Source organism: Bombina bombina, chromosome 3 (assembly GCF_027579735.1).
Source record: "Bombina bombina isolate aBomBom1 chromosome 3, aBomBom1.pri, whole genome shotgun sequence".
Taxonomy (NCBI): Eukaryota; Metazoa; Chordata; class Amphibia; order Anura; family Bombinatoridae; genus Bombina; species Bombina bombina.
Genome location: NC_069501.1, coordinates 525,326,468 through 525,345,135, shown reverse-complemented (window position 1 = coordinate 525,345,135; position 18,668 = coordinate 525,326,468). Strand labels below are relative to the sequence as shown.

The 18,668-nt window shown below is 34.9% G+C and overlaps 1 protein-coding gene across 1 annotated transcript; it reads left to right on the top strand.

Annotated features, from left to right (window-relative positions):
* Positions 1-1,806: 1,806 nt before the first annotated feature.
* Positions 1,807-17,853, top strand: LOC128653571 (pancreatic secretory granule membrane major glycoprotein GP2-like). The gene is made up of 9 exons (XM_053706952.1): positions 1,807-1,960; positions 3,588-3,689; positions 6,390-6,619; positions 9,021-9,175; positions 12,932-13,183; positions 15,710-15,869; positions 16,394-16,457; positions 17,025-17,060; positions 17,422-17,853. Exons 1-9 carry the CDS (start codon positions 1,888-1,890, stop codon positions 17,481-17,483), a joined length of 1,134 nt encoding a protein of 377 aa, XP_053562927.1. The 5' UTR covers positions 1,807-1,887; the 3' UTR covers positions 17,484-17,853.
* The last annotated feature ends 815 nt before the right edge of the window (positions 17,854-18,668 follow it).

Here is an 18,668-nt window from a genome sequence, read left to right as displayed (position 1 = left end):
CATCAACTGTGTAATTTTCCATGGGAGTTTTGCCAGGGATCCCCCTCCAGCATGCAACAGTCCAGGTGTTAGGACCCTTGAAACAACTTTTCCATCACTATTGTGGCCAGAAAGAGTCCTTGTAGGTTTTAAAGTTCGCCTGCCTATTGAATTCAATGGCGGTTCGCGCGGTTCACGCGTTCGCGAACAATACCGGAAGTTCGAGTCCGTGGTTCGCGAACCGAAAATTTTAGGTTCGCGACATCACTAATAGCCAGTATGTTTACCGTTGCTAAGCAGATTTTCATCAATACCTTTTATGTACATTTTAGTTTGCATCATGTGACCTAGCAGGGCATAACCATGATAGACTCTATAAGCCAATAGGCTTTGTTTGAAAGATATTTAACTTTGAGCATACCGCAGGTGGTTTGTGTCTATGAATAAGGCAATGATGGCCAAAAAGTGTTAGATTTCCTTTGTCATGTTTTTTTTTTGCATTTTTATTTATGTTGTTAAAGGACCAGTCAACACAGTAGATTTGCATAATCAACGAATGCAAGATAACAAGACAATGCAATAGCACTTAGTCTGAACTTCAAATGAGCAGTAGGTTTTTTTTCTGACAATTTTAAAAGTTATGTTTTTTCCACTCCCCCTGTACCATGTGACAGCCATCAGCCAATCACAAATGCATACACGTACCATGTGACAGCCATCAGCCATTCTCAAATGCATACACTTGCACATGCTCACTAGGAGCTGGTGACTCAAAGTTTAAATATAAAAAGACTGTGCACATTTAGTTAATGGAAGTAAATTGGAAAGATGTTTAAAATGGCATGCTCTATCTGAATAATGAAAGTTTAATTTTGATTGAGTGTCCCTTTAATAAAAGGTAGATTTTAGAAGCTCGCTATGATCCTTCGTTTAATTGTAGCTGATGTTTGGGGCTGGATTAGCCAGTGAGGTGCTTGATGATCAGGTGGCTGAGCCCCGGAGTGTGCCAGAGAGGCCAGAATCGAAAGGGATTATAGGCAGTGCTCATCCTCTCTGTTTGGAGCCCTGTGAATGGTGACTGAATATACAAATAGCCCAGTGAGAGGCGGTTTGTTAGGGGGAATCCAGGTTGCGGGGGTAATGAATAGACTCTATCTTGTGAGTGACCCATTGTGAAGTATCACTATTGGAGTCGGTGGCAATGCTTATATGTTGCTATAAATTCACATGGGATATTTATCATGATCTTAATAGACTCATGCCTTGCCACTAAGACTGTTTGAAAAGTCTTACCTACTTTGTAAATATATTTTTTATAGATTTATTTTTCAATTTAGTAACACACTTAGAGCTTTCACTTGGTGATCAGAACATTTGAACTTTTATTGCTTGTCATTTTAAGAGACAGGTATAAAAAATGAACACCAGCAATGTAAAAGTAGGACAAGTAAATGAACACATCCAACTATTACCATAGAATATTTCTAACTTGAGAGCTATTTTTTGAAAAAGTTAAAAGCAGTGTGATCTGGTTTTATTTGCATCAGTTAATAAATGTTCGTATATGAAGAAACCGTGCAGGAGTCATCAAAATATTGTATTATTGTTTAGTAACATCACCTAGAGGGTAAAGTCGTCACAAAAAAATTACTTTGTGAATGCACTTGAATCATACTAATGCGTATGACAACCATTCTTCAAATTTTTGTCATTTGAGGTTAAAACACTGAGCCAGAAATAGGCAGGGAGAGTCTTGGTTATATTTTTTCATATATTTATTAACCCTCCAGTCAATTCGTCATTTTCCACCCTTTTACCCCTCAGCTATAGTTGACATAGTGTTGTTCTTTATAAAAGCAGCATTTGGAGAACATACTCATTCATCTTCAAACACAACACCAAAAAAAAATGGCCAGGACCAGGCTACCAGCAATGCAAATTCTATCTGCTTTTGTACTCGCTGCTCTGCTGCACCATGCAGGTGAGGGTGAATTTTAAATGCGTTTGCTTGTTTGTTATACTGTTACATATAGTTTATTTCTACAGGGATGCAACCTCATAATTATAATAATGTTTTCTAAATGTCACATCTATTGCACAAATGAACCAAATGTAGCAGGTTTAAAAAAAACTGTATCTAATGCTGCTAAATGACAAAAAGCTTGAAGGATTCATATTCATAATGTACAGTAATTGTTTTCTAAACCTGGTTTGACTTCATAAAGTTATGTTTTATTCTCTTAGTATCCTTTGTTGAAGAGTAAACCTAGGTGGGCTGATAGGAGCTTAGGAGTGTGCGTGGTTCTTTAGCATTCTATAACAGCAGTGTTTGCAACTATCAACAACATAGCTATAAACATTGTTGCAAACACTGCAAAAGCTATTGAAACATGCAGGCTCCTTAGTTCACCTAGGATTATTCTTTAAAGGCACACTGTACTATAATATTGGTTTAATGTGTTTCCACTAGCTCCTGAGTTTAAAATATGGAAAATTGCTCCATTAGGTTTATTTTGTATAGGAAATTGTAGTTTATGTTCATTGAAACCACAACCTGCTAAAATGGACTGGGCTTGTAAGGAGAGCAGTCCTCATTAACTGACTAGTTTACTCAAAGTCCTTCTTATCTTATTCATCAATGTTTCTTAAAAGACCAATACCTAGGGCACAATGATCTAATGCTCTCCACTCTGGTGAGATGATCTAAGCAGTCTCGTCAGTACTACGAGGGCTCTGAATTTTTTTAATAAATGCAACTTTAACTTTAAAACTGTTTATTTTGCTATGCAGAGTTGAGGATGTGAAGGAGAAAAACTTACATTGCAATATAAAGATCAAAAAAAGCCCCCAAAAAGTTTGTGAGGTTTATTTCCATGCTGGCAAGGTTTTGATCATCAAGCCCTTAGTGTCCAATGATCTAAAGCTCTCTGTTCTGGAGACATGATCTAAAAAGCATCCTCCGTAAGGCGAGACCCTTCAAAGAATTTTAGAAAAACTGATTTTTCCTTACTCACTATGCAGGTTTATATTACAATGGAAGTTTAAAAAAAAATCCCAAAGATTTTATGTAAAATTAATATTTTAGTGCCTCTCTGCAACCCCCCATGTTTTAATTTAAATCGTCTTGTTTACACAGTTTTTCAATCACAGTATTGTTACTGAAATTCTCAGTATAAGCAGGGATACACCTGGCAAAATCATCTTTGTCAAATGGTAAAATAAAAGTAATTTGGGCTATTTGTAAACAATGTATTACACTGCAGCAGGTAAAATAGATCATTGGTAACACATTATAGGGGACAAAAAAATGACAGTACACCGTCCCAATAACAAAGGATACCAAAAGAATTAAAAATAATTATAGAAGTAAATTGAAAAGTTATTTAAAATATCCTTCTCTATTTAATCCATTTTAAGTTTAGTTTTGACTTTACTTTTACCATTAAAATATTCATCTTGTGCCACCATGTGTTAGAAAGTTGTTCATCACTCTTGGGGACAGTATGAAATATATATATTTTTTATTAGGTGTCATATCTATGCTGATGGTTTTGAGCTGGATTACTGTGTCTATAGTGTTTTCTCTAATTATGCTTTGTCTTTTACAGAAGCACTCACCTGCACTCCATCTTGTTTGAATGATGAGGCTTGTGTCACTAATGCTGGTGTTTCATCTTGTATATGTAATAGTACCTACTATAAGGGCAAGAGTAAGTATCTGCTAGCTTCATTTATTCTACCCACATTCTGTAAAGACAGCTCATGTAGTGTTAGTGATTTAAATATAAGAACACACACCATCTTATACACACACAGATACCAATAAGCACAAACAGGACACACTCAAATTCATGTAATATTTACTTTACTAAAACATAACAGATTATAGTATATGGCTGTGTGTTAAAATACTGTTAGAATCTGATGAGCATGTCTATAACTTCTCTGAGTATATATGAGGCACTTGCCAGATATGTATGAATCCAAATACTTAGATGAGCATACTTCTTTTCTCATCTTAAATGTGTACTTTGCTGCATATAAAATTACAACATGTTATACTTCCATAAATAAATACAATTTAGAGAATTAAAATGACCCGAATGGTCTTATTCTGAAAACATAAGCTTGTACTAATTTTGGTGATATTTCTTACAACTTTCTGTAGAATTATTAAACAAAAATACTATTAAAGAGCTAAACATGATAGTTGTTTTTGAATTTTCTGTTATCTGTTTTCTAAAATGATATTATATATATACTTTTGCCGCTCTCAAATGCTTATTATAATGGACAACTGTATTACAGATAGGGTGAAGTGTAAATTCTGTGTCTCTCTTTACTTGCTTCCCATGCCTGATGCAATCTGCCAATAAGTATTTGATTGTTTATTCCCAGTATACAAGGGAGTTACTGAATTTTGTTTGATCTGAAAGCTTTAAATGTTCAGTGCTATATTTAGTTTTAATGCTGCCTTAGACATATACAACACTGCAGCTCCTCATGAGCCAGTTGCTTTGGAGAGTTAGGGGCTGCTCTATTATTTGAGTGAGCTCTTTTTTGTACTAGCTGAGTATCTGCTTTATCCCTTAGTCATGACAATGTACTGCAGCCCTCTCTTAATGGCAAGGACTTAAGCTGACAGGCATTTGTTACTATTACAATATAACCATTTAATATTATTTTAAAATGTGCAATAATTATTATTATCAATTATTTGTATAGCGCCGCCAAATTGCATAGCGCTGGGTACAGTGATAGGGGTATACAATGACAAGGATTTGTGATAAAATGCAAAACATAACAACACTAAATAAATCTAGTACAGAAGGAAGAGGGCCCTGCTCCGGAGAGTTCACAGTCTACAGGTTTAGGGTGCAGAGACATAAGGTTGGGGTAGCTTGTCACATCAGTTGTAGTTGCAGCAGTGAGTCAGGCAGTTCATGTATTAGTTTGGTTAGGATGAGGGATGGAGGAGAGATGGTAAGCCTCTCTGAATAGGTGGGTTTTCAAGGAGCGTCTGAAGCTATACAAGGTTGGAGACAGTCTTATGGAGCGGGGTAGAGAGTTTCAGAGGACAGGTTCAGCACGTGCAAAGTCTTGGAGACGAGAGTGGGACGTAGAGATAACAGGAGGGTAGAGAGGTAGGTCAGAGGTTGATCGATGAGGACGGAATGGGGAATATTTCACGATGGGAGAGGAAATATAGTTGAGAGTTAGACTGTTGAGTGCTTTGTAAGTTAGGTTTAATACTTTAAATTGTATTCTGGAGTGTATGGGGAGGCAGTGTAGAGACTGGCAGAGCGGAGCAGCTGATGTAGATCAGCCACTTAGGTGGATGAGTCTAGCAGAAGCATTCATAATAGATTGGAGGGAGGAGAGGGGGTGTTTTGGAAGGCCATTTAGAAGTATATTGCAATGATCAATGCGTGACAAAATGAGGGAATGAATAAGTATTTTTTAGTTTTTTGAGTAGGGAAGGGACAAATTCTGGAAATGTTGCGTAGGTGTGAACGGCAGGATTTGGTAAGCGCTTGTATATGTGGGTTGAATGTGAGCTCTGAGCCTAGTATAACCCCAATACAGTGAACCTGGGGTGAGGTGTTGAGAATAGAGTCTCCAACCATCAAATAAATGTCAGGTGTTGGATGTCTCGAAGAGGGGGGAATAAAAAGCAGCTCAGTTTTGGACAGATTGAGTTAGAGGTAGTGTGAAGACATCCAAGAGAAAATTGCAGAGAGGCATTTGGAAATCTGGTTGAGTAAAGAGGGAGAGATATCAGGAGAGGAAAGATAGATTTGGGTATCATCATCATATAAGTGGTACTGGAATCCAAAGGAGGCTAAACGTTTCCCAAGGGAGGATGTATAGAGAGAGAAAAGCAAGGGACGCAAGCCTTGCGGTAATCCAACTGAGTGAGAGTCATAGGATCACAAGATGTGTTGTTAAAGGAAACTGAAAACAAGTGTTTTGAGAGATATGAGACAAACCAGGTGAGGGCTGTGTCTCGGATGCCAAATGAATGTAGTATTTTTAGGAGGAGAGGATGGTCAACTATGTCAAAGGCAGAGGACAGGTCAAGAAGAATTAGCAAGGAGTAGTGGCAATATAAAGCTCTAAAAAGCCACCAAAGGTTTTGCAAGATTTCTCTCAATGAGGGTGTGTTTGATCATCAGATCCTCAGAAAGAAGTTAAATATTTTACAGTGAAAAGTACACTCAATGGTTAATAATATTTATATTCCTTTAAATATGTAAAGGAAGTTAGAATAGTTCATGAATATAATGACACTTCTTGTCCTATTACTGTCCAGATTAAATCCTGATTTATAAATATGTTTTGAATGTCCATGTAATTTAAATGTGTTTGTTTATGCTTTAGTGATATGTTATATTTTCCTTTATTTTCAGCTATTTCAAATTTGCAGCCATCTGTGACATGTGATGGAAAAGGTACAATTACACCAAAATTTAGTATATGTCTTCTGAACTACCTTGGATATAATGAGACAACAATTCAGCTGAAAGATCATGCTAGTGACAACTGCAGTTCTACCTATACTGAAGTTGATGCTAATAATGTGCGCGTACAGGCTCTTCAAGTTAAAGCTCAGGTTGGACAGTGCGGAAACAGAGTAACGGTAAGATTTTATAATTAGCTAAGAGGTAATGTCATTATTTGCTACATACGATCTCCTGCTACTGTGTAGTTTATATCTAATCTATAACCTGAAAACTAATGTCATACCTCTTACTGTTCAAAGTGTTTGGGGTTTGTTGTCAGTTTCTAAAATATAATAAAAGCAAAGATAATAACAATAATAATAATATAGTACTTTTCTGTAACAGCCATCATGAAAATTGTAAATATAACGCAAATACACAACACTTTAAAGGGACATGAAACCTAAAAAATGTCTTTCATAATTCAAATAGAGGATACAATTTTGCTTTCTACATTTGTTGTTCTTTGTTGAAGAGATATCTAGATAGGTAGCGTGAAATAGTGCTGCCATCTAGTGCTCTTGCTAATGTATAACATTGTTGCAAAACTGCTGCTATATAGTACTGCAGACACGTGCACACTCTTGAGCTTACCTTCCTGCTTTTCAACAAAGGATAACAAGAAATTAAGAAAATTAGATAATAGAATTAAATTGGAAAGTTGTTTAAAATTGTATGTTCTAGCTAAATCATAGCAGAAAAATGTTGGTTGTATGCCCCTTTAAGCAACATATATAATGGAACCAGACATTTGTTTCATTATATTAAAGGGGCATGAAACACCAATTTTTCTTTCATGATTCAGATAGAGCATACAATTTTAAACAACTTTCCATTTGATTTATATTATCGTTTGTTTCACTCTCTTGTTATTCTTATTGAAGGGGTGGCAATAATCTACTGGGAACTAGCTAAACACATTAGTAAGCTGATGATAAGAGGTATCTATGTTAAACAACCAATCAGCAGCAAGCACCCAGCTCCTGAGCCTATCTAGCTATGTTTTTCAATAAAGGATACCAAGAAAACAAATCAAATAAGTTAATAGAAGTAAACTGGGTTGTTTAAAATAATATGCTCTATGTGAGTCATGAAATTCATGTCCCTTTAACTAAAGTAGATTATAAAATGCAAATGTTTTATGATTCAATCTAAAAATATATATGTTGTACTTTCTAAAGTATTGGACATTTAAATAATTTCAGAAAAGCATTTGGATAAACATTTACTTTTTTAGTAAAAATGGTCCCTCTAGATATAGTTTTCTATAACAAACAACCCATTTTATTTAGTTATGTGCAGTCACCAATCAGTAGCTAGCTCGTCAGTAGTGCTTTGCAGCTTCTGAGCCTACTTAAAGGGACACTGAACCCAAAAAATTTTCTTTTTTGATTCAGATAGAGCAGACAATTTTAAGCAACTTTCTAATTTACTCCTATTATCATTTTTTCTTTGTTCTCTTGCTATCTTTATTTAAATAAAAAGGCATCTACGTGTTTTGTTTGGTTCAGAACTCTGGACAGCACTTTTTTATTGGTGGATGAATTAATCCACCAATCAGCAAGGACAACCCAGGTTGTTCACCAAAAATGGTCCGGCATCTAAACTTACATTCTTGCATTTCAAATAAAGATAGCAAGAGAATGAAGAAAAATTGATATTAGGGGTCAATTAGAAAGTTGCTTAAAATTGCCTGCTCTATCTGAATTGCGAAAGAAAAAATGTGGGTTCAGTGTCCCTTTAAATATGCTTTTCAACAAATCATACCAATAAAACTAATCATGAAAGTTTAATTTACATTGCTGATGTGATTATTTCTAGACTTAAGATTGCTATTAAAATGCTGAGAAAGATAAAAGTTTACAACCCTATTGGATTTTCAATTTTCTTGGATCCCATTGACTTTAAATCATAACTTGCAATGTTTATGTTGAGAAGTCCCAAAGAGGCAGCAGCCCAGTATAAAGTAACGATTTATTGGCACCAACAACAAAAAAAACACAACTTTTAGGGGGTTACCCCTTAATCATGTGTCATGTTTATATTGAGCTCATTAATTGATTTTGACTTTTCATATGCTGCTGTTAATTGACTTAATGTTATGTCTCCTTAACATATACACCATACCTTAAAAATATGAATATTTTATATATTTAATACTGAAAAATAATATTAAAGATTTAAATCATAAATTAATTGTGGAAAGAAAAAAAACATACTGTAAGATTCTGACATAGATATAAATAAAATAGTTTAGAACTTATCTAAAAAATATGTGTGTCTATTGCAACTGAGTCAATCACAGGTGAAGGTTGCAAGAGCAAAGATTAATCTGGAAATTAGCCAAATAGTTTTACATTTTGCATCTCACAACTACCACCACCAATGTAAACTCTTGGGTTAGCCTTACATCAGTTCAGCAGAGTAATTGGAGTGTTACAGCAGGTCAATACCTCTAATTTATTTTATTTTACAGAATGTATAAAGTTCTATTATATTTGTATATTTATGGTTGTATATTTTCACCTCTTTCAAAAGATTGCCGATTCAAAAGTGACTTATCAAAACACACTTCGCATTGACATTCTGAAAAAATTACTGGCAGCTGCCAATCCTATTGAAGTCAACTTCAGTTGTTCTTACAATCTGACAATGCAGAGCAGCCTCAATGTCACTCTTAATCCAATCGTGAGGTGAATATAAATCTATACTGTTTTTATTTTATTGTAAAATATGAATTCTGGAAAAGGAAACACCTAATTAAAACTGGTTTCTAGGTGGCAAATACACGTTTGAGCCATTGGCAAAAAAAAAAAAAATTGTCATTGTAGGATCATGTAGCACATCACTACACAAGGGATTATAGTCTTCTCTAGAAAAGAAATGGTTAAACCAAGGTTTAGATACATGGAAGGGACACTAAACTTTTCTATTTTCCTTACAGATTTGTGAAGTGAGCATGCAAAACCCAATACATGTATTCAATTAAAAATGATTCTTGTTACAAAACATTTCCCAGGTTGTACAGCATAGTGCCATATCATTTACCCATGCAAACTAACCAGAGCGCCCTCTTGCATCTCTGCTTATACTGCTCAATGTTATGACTGCAAAAGTAAATGTGAAAGATACTAACACTCTCAGGCTCTGTAGCTGACCCAGAACATTAGCGAATCTCCAAAACGCTAATGTGAGAAAACATGGAAAAGAGGTGCAGGGTAGCGCTAATGAAAGCACAGAGCTCAATTTGTATATGGTATATCTATACTAATATGGTGATGTATAAAAAATATATGTCTAAAAGAGATAATAACTATGTGAATCTTTAAAAATTTATTATACAATAATCGTATAATCATATAACAATAGTGCCGGCACTGATTAAAACAGTATAATAAAAGGACATAAACATAAAATACATAAACAATGGGTGTTGATTTCAAGTAATATTGGCAAAAGATAAAAATGGCAAGAGAAAAAGTTAGCTTGCTAAGTATTTTGGCAGCCTAAACTTCAAATGTGTCCGTATTGGATAATTCACAAATGTTCTCATATAGGGCACATTAAATTACCGTCTCTGCTATGTGTGGAGTTGTCCGTTGTTTTTATTAAGTCCCGTGACTTTGTGCAGAGTGATTCTCCTGGTGTAAGTAGAGCAAGTATTAATGTAGAGAGCACGCTGGTAATTGTAATCCTTCAGTGCTTGCTGTGAGTGATCCTGTAGCGTCCTAGGGTAATGGCCACAGTGGCAGATGTAAGGGTAGGTCCTGGGACCGAAGGTATTAGCTGATTTCTGATGCTTTGTTTGACAGCTGTACCAAACGAGTCCTATTACCCTTACAGTATCAGAGTCGGAAGTGTGCTTCAAACCCCAGATGTATTGCGGTAATCATAAGGTGGACACAAGCGGTAGGCAGATCATGGGCCGGTTAATTAAGCATATATCAGCCTCTGTGTATTGTGAGAGGGATATTGCACCGTACCTACTGTAACCACTTGAATCAGCCCGATAGGCCTTTATCAAGATCTTGATAAAGGCCTATCGGGCTGAAACGCGTAGATTTGCTCGTCTGCACATAACTTCTACTCTGATTCAAGTGGTTACAGTAGGTACGGTGCAATATCCCTCTCACAATACACAGAGGCTGATATATGCTTAATTAACCGGCCCATGATCTGCCTACCGCTTGTGTCCACCTTATGATTACCGCAATACATCTGGGGTTTGAAGCACACTTCCGACTCTGATACTGTAAGGGTAATAGGACTCGTTTGGTACAGCTGTCAAACAAAGCATCAGAAATCAGCTAATACCTTCGGTCCCAGGACCTACCCTTACATCTGCCACTGTGGCCATTACCCTAGGACGCTACAGGATCACTCACAGCAAGCACTGAAGGATTACAATTACCAGCGTGCTCTCTACATTAATACTTGCTCTACTTACACCAGGAGAATCACTCTGCACAAAGTCACGGGACTTAATAAAAACAACGGACAACTCCACACATAGCAGAGACGGTAATTTAATGTGCCCTATATGAGAACATTTGTGAATTATCCAATACGGACACATTTGAAGTTTAGGCTGCCAAAATACTTAGCAAGCTAACTTTTTCTCTTGCCATTTTTATCTTTTGCCAATATTACTTGAAATCAACACCCATTGTTTATGTATTTTATGTTTATGTCCTTTTATTATACTGTTTTAATCAGTGCCGGCACTATTGTTATATGATTATACGATTATTGTATAATAAATTTTTAAAGATTCACATAGTTATTATCTCTTTTAGACATATATTTTTTATACATCACCATATTAGTATAGATATACCATATACAAATTGAGCTCTGTGCTTTCATTAGCGCTACCCTGCACCTCTTTTCCACTGCTCAATGTTATGCTAGATAGGTTGCTCATAGCAGCGAAGAACAGAAACAGACGAAGATGTGTACTTTGCTTCCCTTGATCTAGCAAAATTACAATAATATCTGTGCATGAACTAATAGCTCTACATGAAAATTAGGAATCGTCTTTGGCTTCCAAGTCATGAGCTACATCATGATAAACTATATATAACAAATGTAATTATTATTACATAAATTGTTTGTCCTCCAAAAAAGGACTTAGCAGCAGATTACAAATTGAAAACAAGAAAGACTGAGCCAGGAAAATAAGATAAGCCCAGGTATTCAAAGGCAGTAGCCCACTTTGCAGATCATGACATTTTTATCATTGTCCTTACATCTCAGCCTCTTGCAATATCCACCATAAACCTTCAGCCACTTAGGTTTTCTCACTTTCTACACACACATGAAAATTAACACAATAACATGTAAGACCCACAGACACCTGTCTACAATTAGACCTCAGATCAGATTCCTATCTCTGCAGCATCTCATTTAGCAACATACCCACATCAAATCTGAGTCCTAGCTCTGTAGTCCCTTTGTAAGCCACATACTCAAATCTGATCAGACACTAGTCTTCACTGCCTTATTTCCACATGAGACTTCAAATCAGATCCCTGGCCCTGTAGATCCACTTTGAACCAAATGCTTAGATCAGACCTCACACCATTTATTTTCATAAAATATTGAGAAATAGTATTAATAAAAATATATCATTATTATAGAGGTTCTTAGAAATTATAATAAATCACTATAATATTAAATTTAATTTTATTATAATTATTCATTAAAACTAATATATTTAAAAATATTTTATGAGAAATATATAAATTATGCACAATACTCAGTAAAACACATAATATATTGAAACATTAAAATGATTAAAAATGCTTTCCCAAGATTGAAGGTAATTGAGTGGAAAGGGTTCCAATGTGTCTATATACATATTTACACATATAAACACATATAATACACATGTATATACATATTGTAAACACATACATATATATTCTCCAACACACACACACATATACTGTATATATATTTTAAACACCTTTTCATATATCTTTTAATGCTTATAAAAAATGTATTTATATGAATATTTTTTTATCAGATAGTGTATATATGAGTGTAACACAAGTTTAATGTATTTATGATGTGTTTGGTGCACATTTATTTCTAACTATTATACTTTATGCTAGGTCTTCACTCATGCTAACCTGATACGCACTAATTTAGTTTACACCCGATTAAGTGCATTTACTTTCAACTTGTAATATGCGCACAAGTTAGTGCAGGCAGGATCTAGCCCTTATTTAGTAATACACATTTTAATGTTTTTGTGTATATCGCCAATGATATACTGAAAGTTGTAGAAGTTATTTTAATATTCTCTTCCCTCTCAAATGTTATATTGAGTAAAATCAAATAATGGTGCTTAGACAAAGTTTAGCATTACTTTTGTACAAGTCATCTCTACTTAAGCTTACTTGCATATATATACTGTACATCACCAAACTGTTTTATTTTCACAGTACCACTAACCTCCCAGGACTCTATGGAGAAGGATCATATCCCCTTACCTTGGCTGCTTTCAAGAGTCCATCATACACTGATCCATTTCAGAATGGGGAAAGTGTAAATGTGCAAACAAATGTATACCTGGGCTTCCTTATTAATGGTCCAGATGGAGCTAACTTTACCCTAAGAGTTGTGAAATGTTTTGCATCTCCTTACAATGCTCGGAATGACAATGATCCCAACAATGTTCCAATAGTGGAAGGAGGGTAAGATTTTTTTTTTTTAAATTTGGTTAAATCCTCTATTCATTCAATGATAAGTAGTTATTGATTGTACTTGGGTTCATTCATTAAAACAATTAACACTGGCCACAGTTAATTATTTATTGGTTCAATTAAATAATTAATTTTCATGTGTATTTTAATGTTTCCCTTTAAAGGGTTATGAAAGTCAAAATACAATTTTCATGATTCAGATAAACGTTTAAATCCACTACTATAATAAAATGTACTTTGTCCTGTTGATATCTTTTGTTGCATAAAAGAAGCATAGCATACATACATAACATCAGAAGCAGCATGTACTACTGAGAGCTAGCTGATGATTGGCGGATCACCTTAGTCTCTTGTTATTGGGTTGGCCAGAAATGTTTTGCTAGCTACCAATAGGGTATTTCTGTTCTGGAGCCGATTTTAACCACCAGTTATATACAAGCATTGCAATAATAAAGTGCTCTAACATAATATAGCATTTTTAGCACGTTTATATCCTTAATACTAGGCCTGTGTATTTGAATAATTCATTATGATATGAATGCGTAAGAAGGAGACTGTTCATGGCATTCAGCTCTTTTCGGAGCCGCATTTATTCTTGTCAAAGTAAAACACACCAAGGCCTATGTAAATCCAGATCTTAGTGCGTTGCACTTTCACAAGAATAAATGTGGCTCCGAAAAGAGCTGAATGCTGCGAGTAGCCGCCTTCTTCAGCATTCGGATCAAAACGAATGATCTGAATGCACAGGTCTAGTTTAACCTAAAGCTAAGTCACATTTATCTATTCTAATTTTTTCTCTAAATACAATTTCACTTTCCAAATAATTTTAGCAATTCAGTGAAGGGTGAATATATTTAGAATAGTTATAAAGTATGTTTAAAAAATTAGGTTGAAGCATCTTTTTTGCTCTAGATACATTAAAGGGACACTGTACCCAAATGTTTTCTTTTGTGATTCAGATAGAGCATGCAATTTTAAGCAACTTTCTAATATACTCCTATTAGCAAATTTTCTTCATTCTCTTGGTATGTTTATTTGAAAAGCAAGAATTTAAGTTTAGATGCCGGCCCATTTTTGGTGAACAACCTGGGTTGTCCTTGCTGATTGGACAGCACCAATAAACAAATGCTGTCCATGGTTCTGAACCACAAATTTGCTGGCTCCTTAGCTTAGATGCCTTCTTTTTCAAATAAAGATATCAAGAGAACGAAGAAAAATTGATAACAGAAGTAAATTAGAAAGTTGCTTAAAATTGCATGCTCTATCCGAATCATGAAAGAAAAAATTTGGGTTCAGTATCCCTTTAAGTCCTAGTTTTCATTGCTATTGTAAACTGTGTAAACTTGTGGCAACATAAAAAATCTCCATAGACTTTAATGAAGCTATTTCATATTACCTGCAGTTTACACAGTTTACAACAGCAATGGAAACTAGTCCTAAGTGAAGTAAAATGAATACTAAACCATTTGAATTGTACATTTTAAAAACGTTCCTTTCCACATTAATGTTACTTGCTATACACCATATAAAAAGGGAACCAGCCTTTATCTTTATCATTATTCTAGCAGGAGTTACTGTAACCAAATCTGTCCAGGATAATTTGTCAGAAAACAACTTGCAATTAAGAGAATTGAAAAACTGAATTTTGTATGAACTATTTCAGATTAATATGACCTACATTTTACTGTACTCTTGTGAAATGGGCTGCAAGGAAAGTGTAATGATGCTTAATTTCACTAGGCATAGTTATCCAGGTGTGCTGTGTTACCTGAATGCTTATTAGTAATCCTCAGACAAGAGTTTCTCAAACTTAGTCCCTTTAATATCCCATACGAGGTTTAGATTTTTAAGGCAGTACCTATTTGAAATAGTTATGTGATTAATTATTGGCCCCCATGTATTAAAAGGCAAGCAGACAAGCTTCTCAACTCAAGAAGTTATCCGCTCGTCTTCGCTACATAGCGCAGTGAATAAACAGAATCTGCTGCTTGTGTGTATCATTACACACTCAAGTAAGCGTGTAAAGCCGTCCCCTTCTCTCTCACGACCAATCGCGTGAGAGAAGGGACTGTCAATCATCCAAAGTGAGTGAGCACTCTGTGATTTCTCCTCACCACCTTTAGAGGTGGCGTAGAGTGTAAAAAGCAGCAGTCTAATGACCGCTGCTTCTTACATTGCGGGAAGCAGGCTTGCATGTGTGAACCTGCCCCTCAAGGGCTCTGGAGCAGCTTACGCTGCTTAGTGCATGGAGCCCATTGTATTTAAATGTCTTTGAAGAAAACGTGAGTTCAGTTCTAACCAAGGTACAATATTGTATAGTACTCAGATGAACTCTTTCTAACCAATAGCATAGCTTGTGGTGTTTCTGGAGAGACAAAGTATATTTTGTTTTTAAATAAGCAGATTAAATAGAATTTGGGAGCATGTTTTGGAGATTATTGGCTGTTTGCAATTAATATATTGCTATACAACAAAGAGAGAGGCTACCTATATATTCAAGTGCATTTTTATTCTTAGTTGTCCAGCACCTGATGCCGATTTTGATGTGGCAGTAGAACAAAATGGAGTTGCATTGGAATCCAGGATAAGATTTAGTGCATTCAAATTTCAGGATTTTGACACTCTAAACATTTTCTGTGATGCACGACTGTGTGACAAATCTGAGGGCTGTACTGGGGTAAGTGAAACCTAACAGTCATTTTTATTTAATACAATTTTAATTGCCCCTTAATTTAAAAAAAAAAAAAAAAGAAGTTACCATAAAACTATTGTATTGTGAATCTTTAATTCTGATTATAGTTTAGGTTTAGGTTTAGGTTATTAAATGATTTATGAACAACATTTTCATTAGAATTTAATGATGAATTTTGTAGAAAAAATATCAATAAGCTTTTCTAAAGAATTAGAATATGCACTATTAGTATTTTATGTTTTCCAAGACTTTAAATTGAATCAACCAATCAGTTAATCAACATCAATGAATCATTGTAAGCTGCAACTATTTCCTTTTGTCTTACTGTGTACTTATCTACTAGCAAGAAATGTATATGTCTAGCGTGAAATATATAGTCACTATTTATAAATGACATCCTAAATATGTGCAGCTCAATTGTTCATACACACATTCTAAAGTAAAAAATGAGAATATCTCATTTAGAATTTTTCTAGATTACATCATGTTTATTTTTTCTTTCTTTATAGTGTAAAGCAGGCAAAGCCTCTGATCCAAGCCTAGGTGCAGTGTCGCTGTCTTTGAATTTGGATGGTAAGTCTATGCCTTAAATAATAAGTCATAATTAGACATTCATGATTTAGACAGAGCATACAATTTTAAACAAGTTTCGAATTTACTTTTATTATTTAATTTGCTTCCTTCTTTTGTTATCAATTACTGAAAGGTTTATCTAGGAACCCTAAGGAACAGTAAAGGACGTAGGTTCTAGCTGCTGATTGGTGGCTGCATTGGCTCACCCATGTGTTCAGTTAGAAACCAGTAGTGCATTACTGCTCCTTCAACTAATGATAACAAGAGAAAGAATCAAATGTGCTAATAGAAGTAAACTGGAAAGTTGTTTAAAATTGTATGTTCTACCTAAAATCATGAAAGAAAAATGTTGGGTTTCATGTCCCTTTAATAGCTTCTTTCTTTGCCTTTTGTATTAGATGTATTAATATAGAACCGCCATATATATTCACTCATCTCCTTCACTCCCTCTCTCCTCTGTTTTGTTATACTCATTTCCTCTCTCTTTTATGAAAAACCTTTCCTATGATTAGATATTTTATCTGAAAGATTGTCAATATTAATCAAATGGTTATGTCTTTTTTTCAGGTCAGGTCAATTCAGGCAGCTCAGGAACCCATGCAGGTATGAATATTCTCTAAACATTTTTAAATATATTGTTACTTAACTATGTGCAGATAAATATTAATCATATTCAATCAAGTACCGCATGATATCCTATTTTCTGAATATCACAGTGGTTTATATCTAATTATGATACAGTCACTGTGTATTTAAACACTGATATACCCTCCTTAGTATAAAATATTCACTGTGTGTATATACGGATATACTCTTCTCACTATGATACTTTTACTAGGTTTATATCTACAATTAAACTATCTTCTCATTATGATACAATCACTGTGGGTGTATACATGTATGTAACCTCATTACCTTACTGTCAGTTATATTAAGCTATAATACTATTTTGTAATTTCTCTAGCTTTTTCTGCCACCATGATGATCAGCTGCCTACTGATGTTTGTCTTCAATAAACTCTACTGAGAAGTCTCCTAAGGATTGCTATGAAGAGATATGAAGGAATCAGTCACATGATTATACACTTATAATAAGCATCTTATTCTTAAGATTTAGAAATTATTTATTTTTCTACACTATATATCTCTTATCAGAGACGAAAAATAAGATTTCATTCAAACTTAGAGATCTGAAGTTTCAACTCAATAATATTTTGAGCTTTTACTGTCTTTCATAATTTTTAAACATAATCAAACCATTTCTGCTTAGATATGATCACTAAAACTTGCTTTTTTATGTAGTCTGGGATAAGCATCTGCTACAAACTCAATGTAATGATAAACTGTAATGTGCGTGTTTTACCTATGTTTGAATAAACTAATGTATTGCTCTGAAATTCTTGTGATATATCTAAAACCAATATTAACCCTTTCTGCTAATGGGACTTTGCCCAGTGCACTATGTTAACGTAGTAGCTACGTCCAACCTTTTCCTTCATGCTGCAATCCCAGCTGTCAGCTCTGACAGCTAAGACTGCAGCTAGAGGGAGAAGGGATCTGTCTTCATATGGTAAGGGAGCTCTGACAGATGAAGCAGATAGCAGATGCAGACATTGACACTCTGGATCACTGTTTTCATCTGCTGTGGGACAGAAGCAGGCAAGGATGCATCATGGGAGGGGGGAAGGGAGGGGATGTGGGGGAATTCCCTACCTTCAGAAATGTTTGGTGAGGGATGGGTTCCCCAACACTATGAAAATGGGTGCAGGTAGGTGGCCTTCGATGAATCGGTAGTTTCAGCAGTCTATCAACTAGTTCCAACTGTTTTTTTTATATTATTTTAACTGGTTAGGCCAGTCCCTCCTCCAGCTAACCCTGAATGTCTATTTGGGGTAGGGAGATATTTCCTGGCACCTTGCTGTCTCAAAGCTAACTACATACCTTTTGATTTTAATTCTCACAGGATTGTAAAGACCAACTGTCCATTAACATATCTTAGGTAAGGAGGCACATATTGTTTGGCTCCTTTCAGGCATATAAATATAAATGTGAATATGCAATTTTGCGATGCTATACAAATAAATGATAATAATAACATTTTATACATAGTAAACCATTTCTTGCAGTCCCAAGTGTGCCACTTTTGTTTTTTAATATAAATAATTGTGGGCTAGATTACAACTCAAGTGCCAATTAATCACTCTTTATAGAG

Excerpts from the sequence above, each read along its gene's own strand:
- LOC128653571 (XM_053706952.1), top strand. The coding sequence starts at position 1,888 with ATGGCCAGGACCAGGCTACCAGCAATGCAAATTCTATCTGCTTTTGTA. Across the intron at positions 13,184-15,709 it reads GTTCCAATAGTGGAAGGAGG|TTGTCCAGCACCTGATGCCG; the intron begins GTAAGATTTTTT and ends TTTTATTCTTAG. Across the intron at positions 17,061-17,421 it reads CAGCTCAGGAACCCATGCAG|CTTTTTCTGCCACCATGATG; the intron begins GTATGAATATTC and ends TAATTTCTCTAG.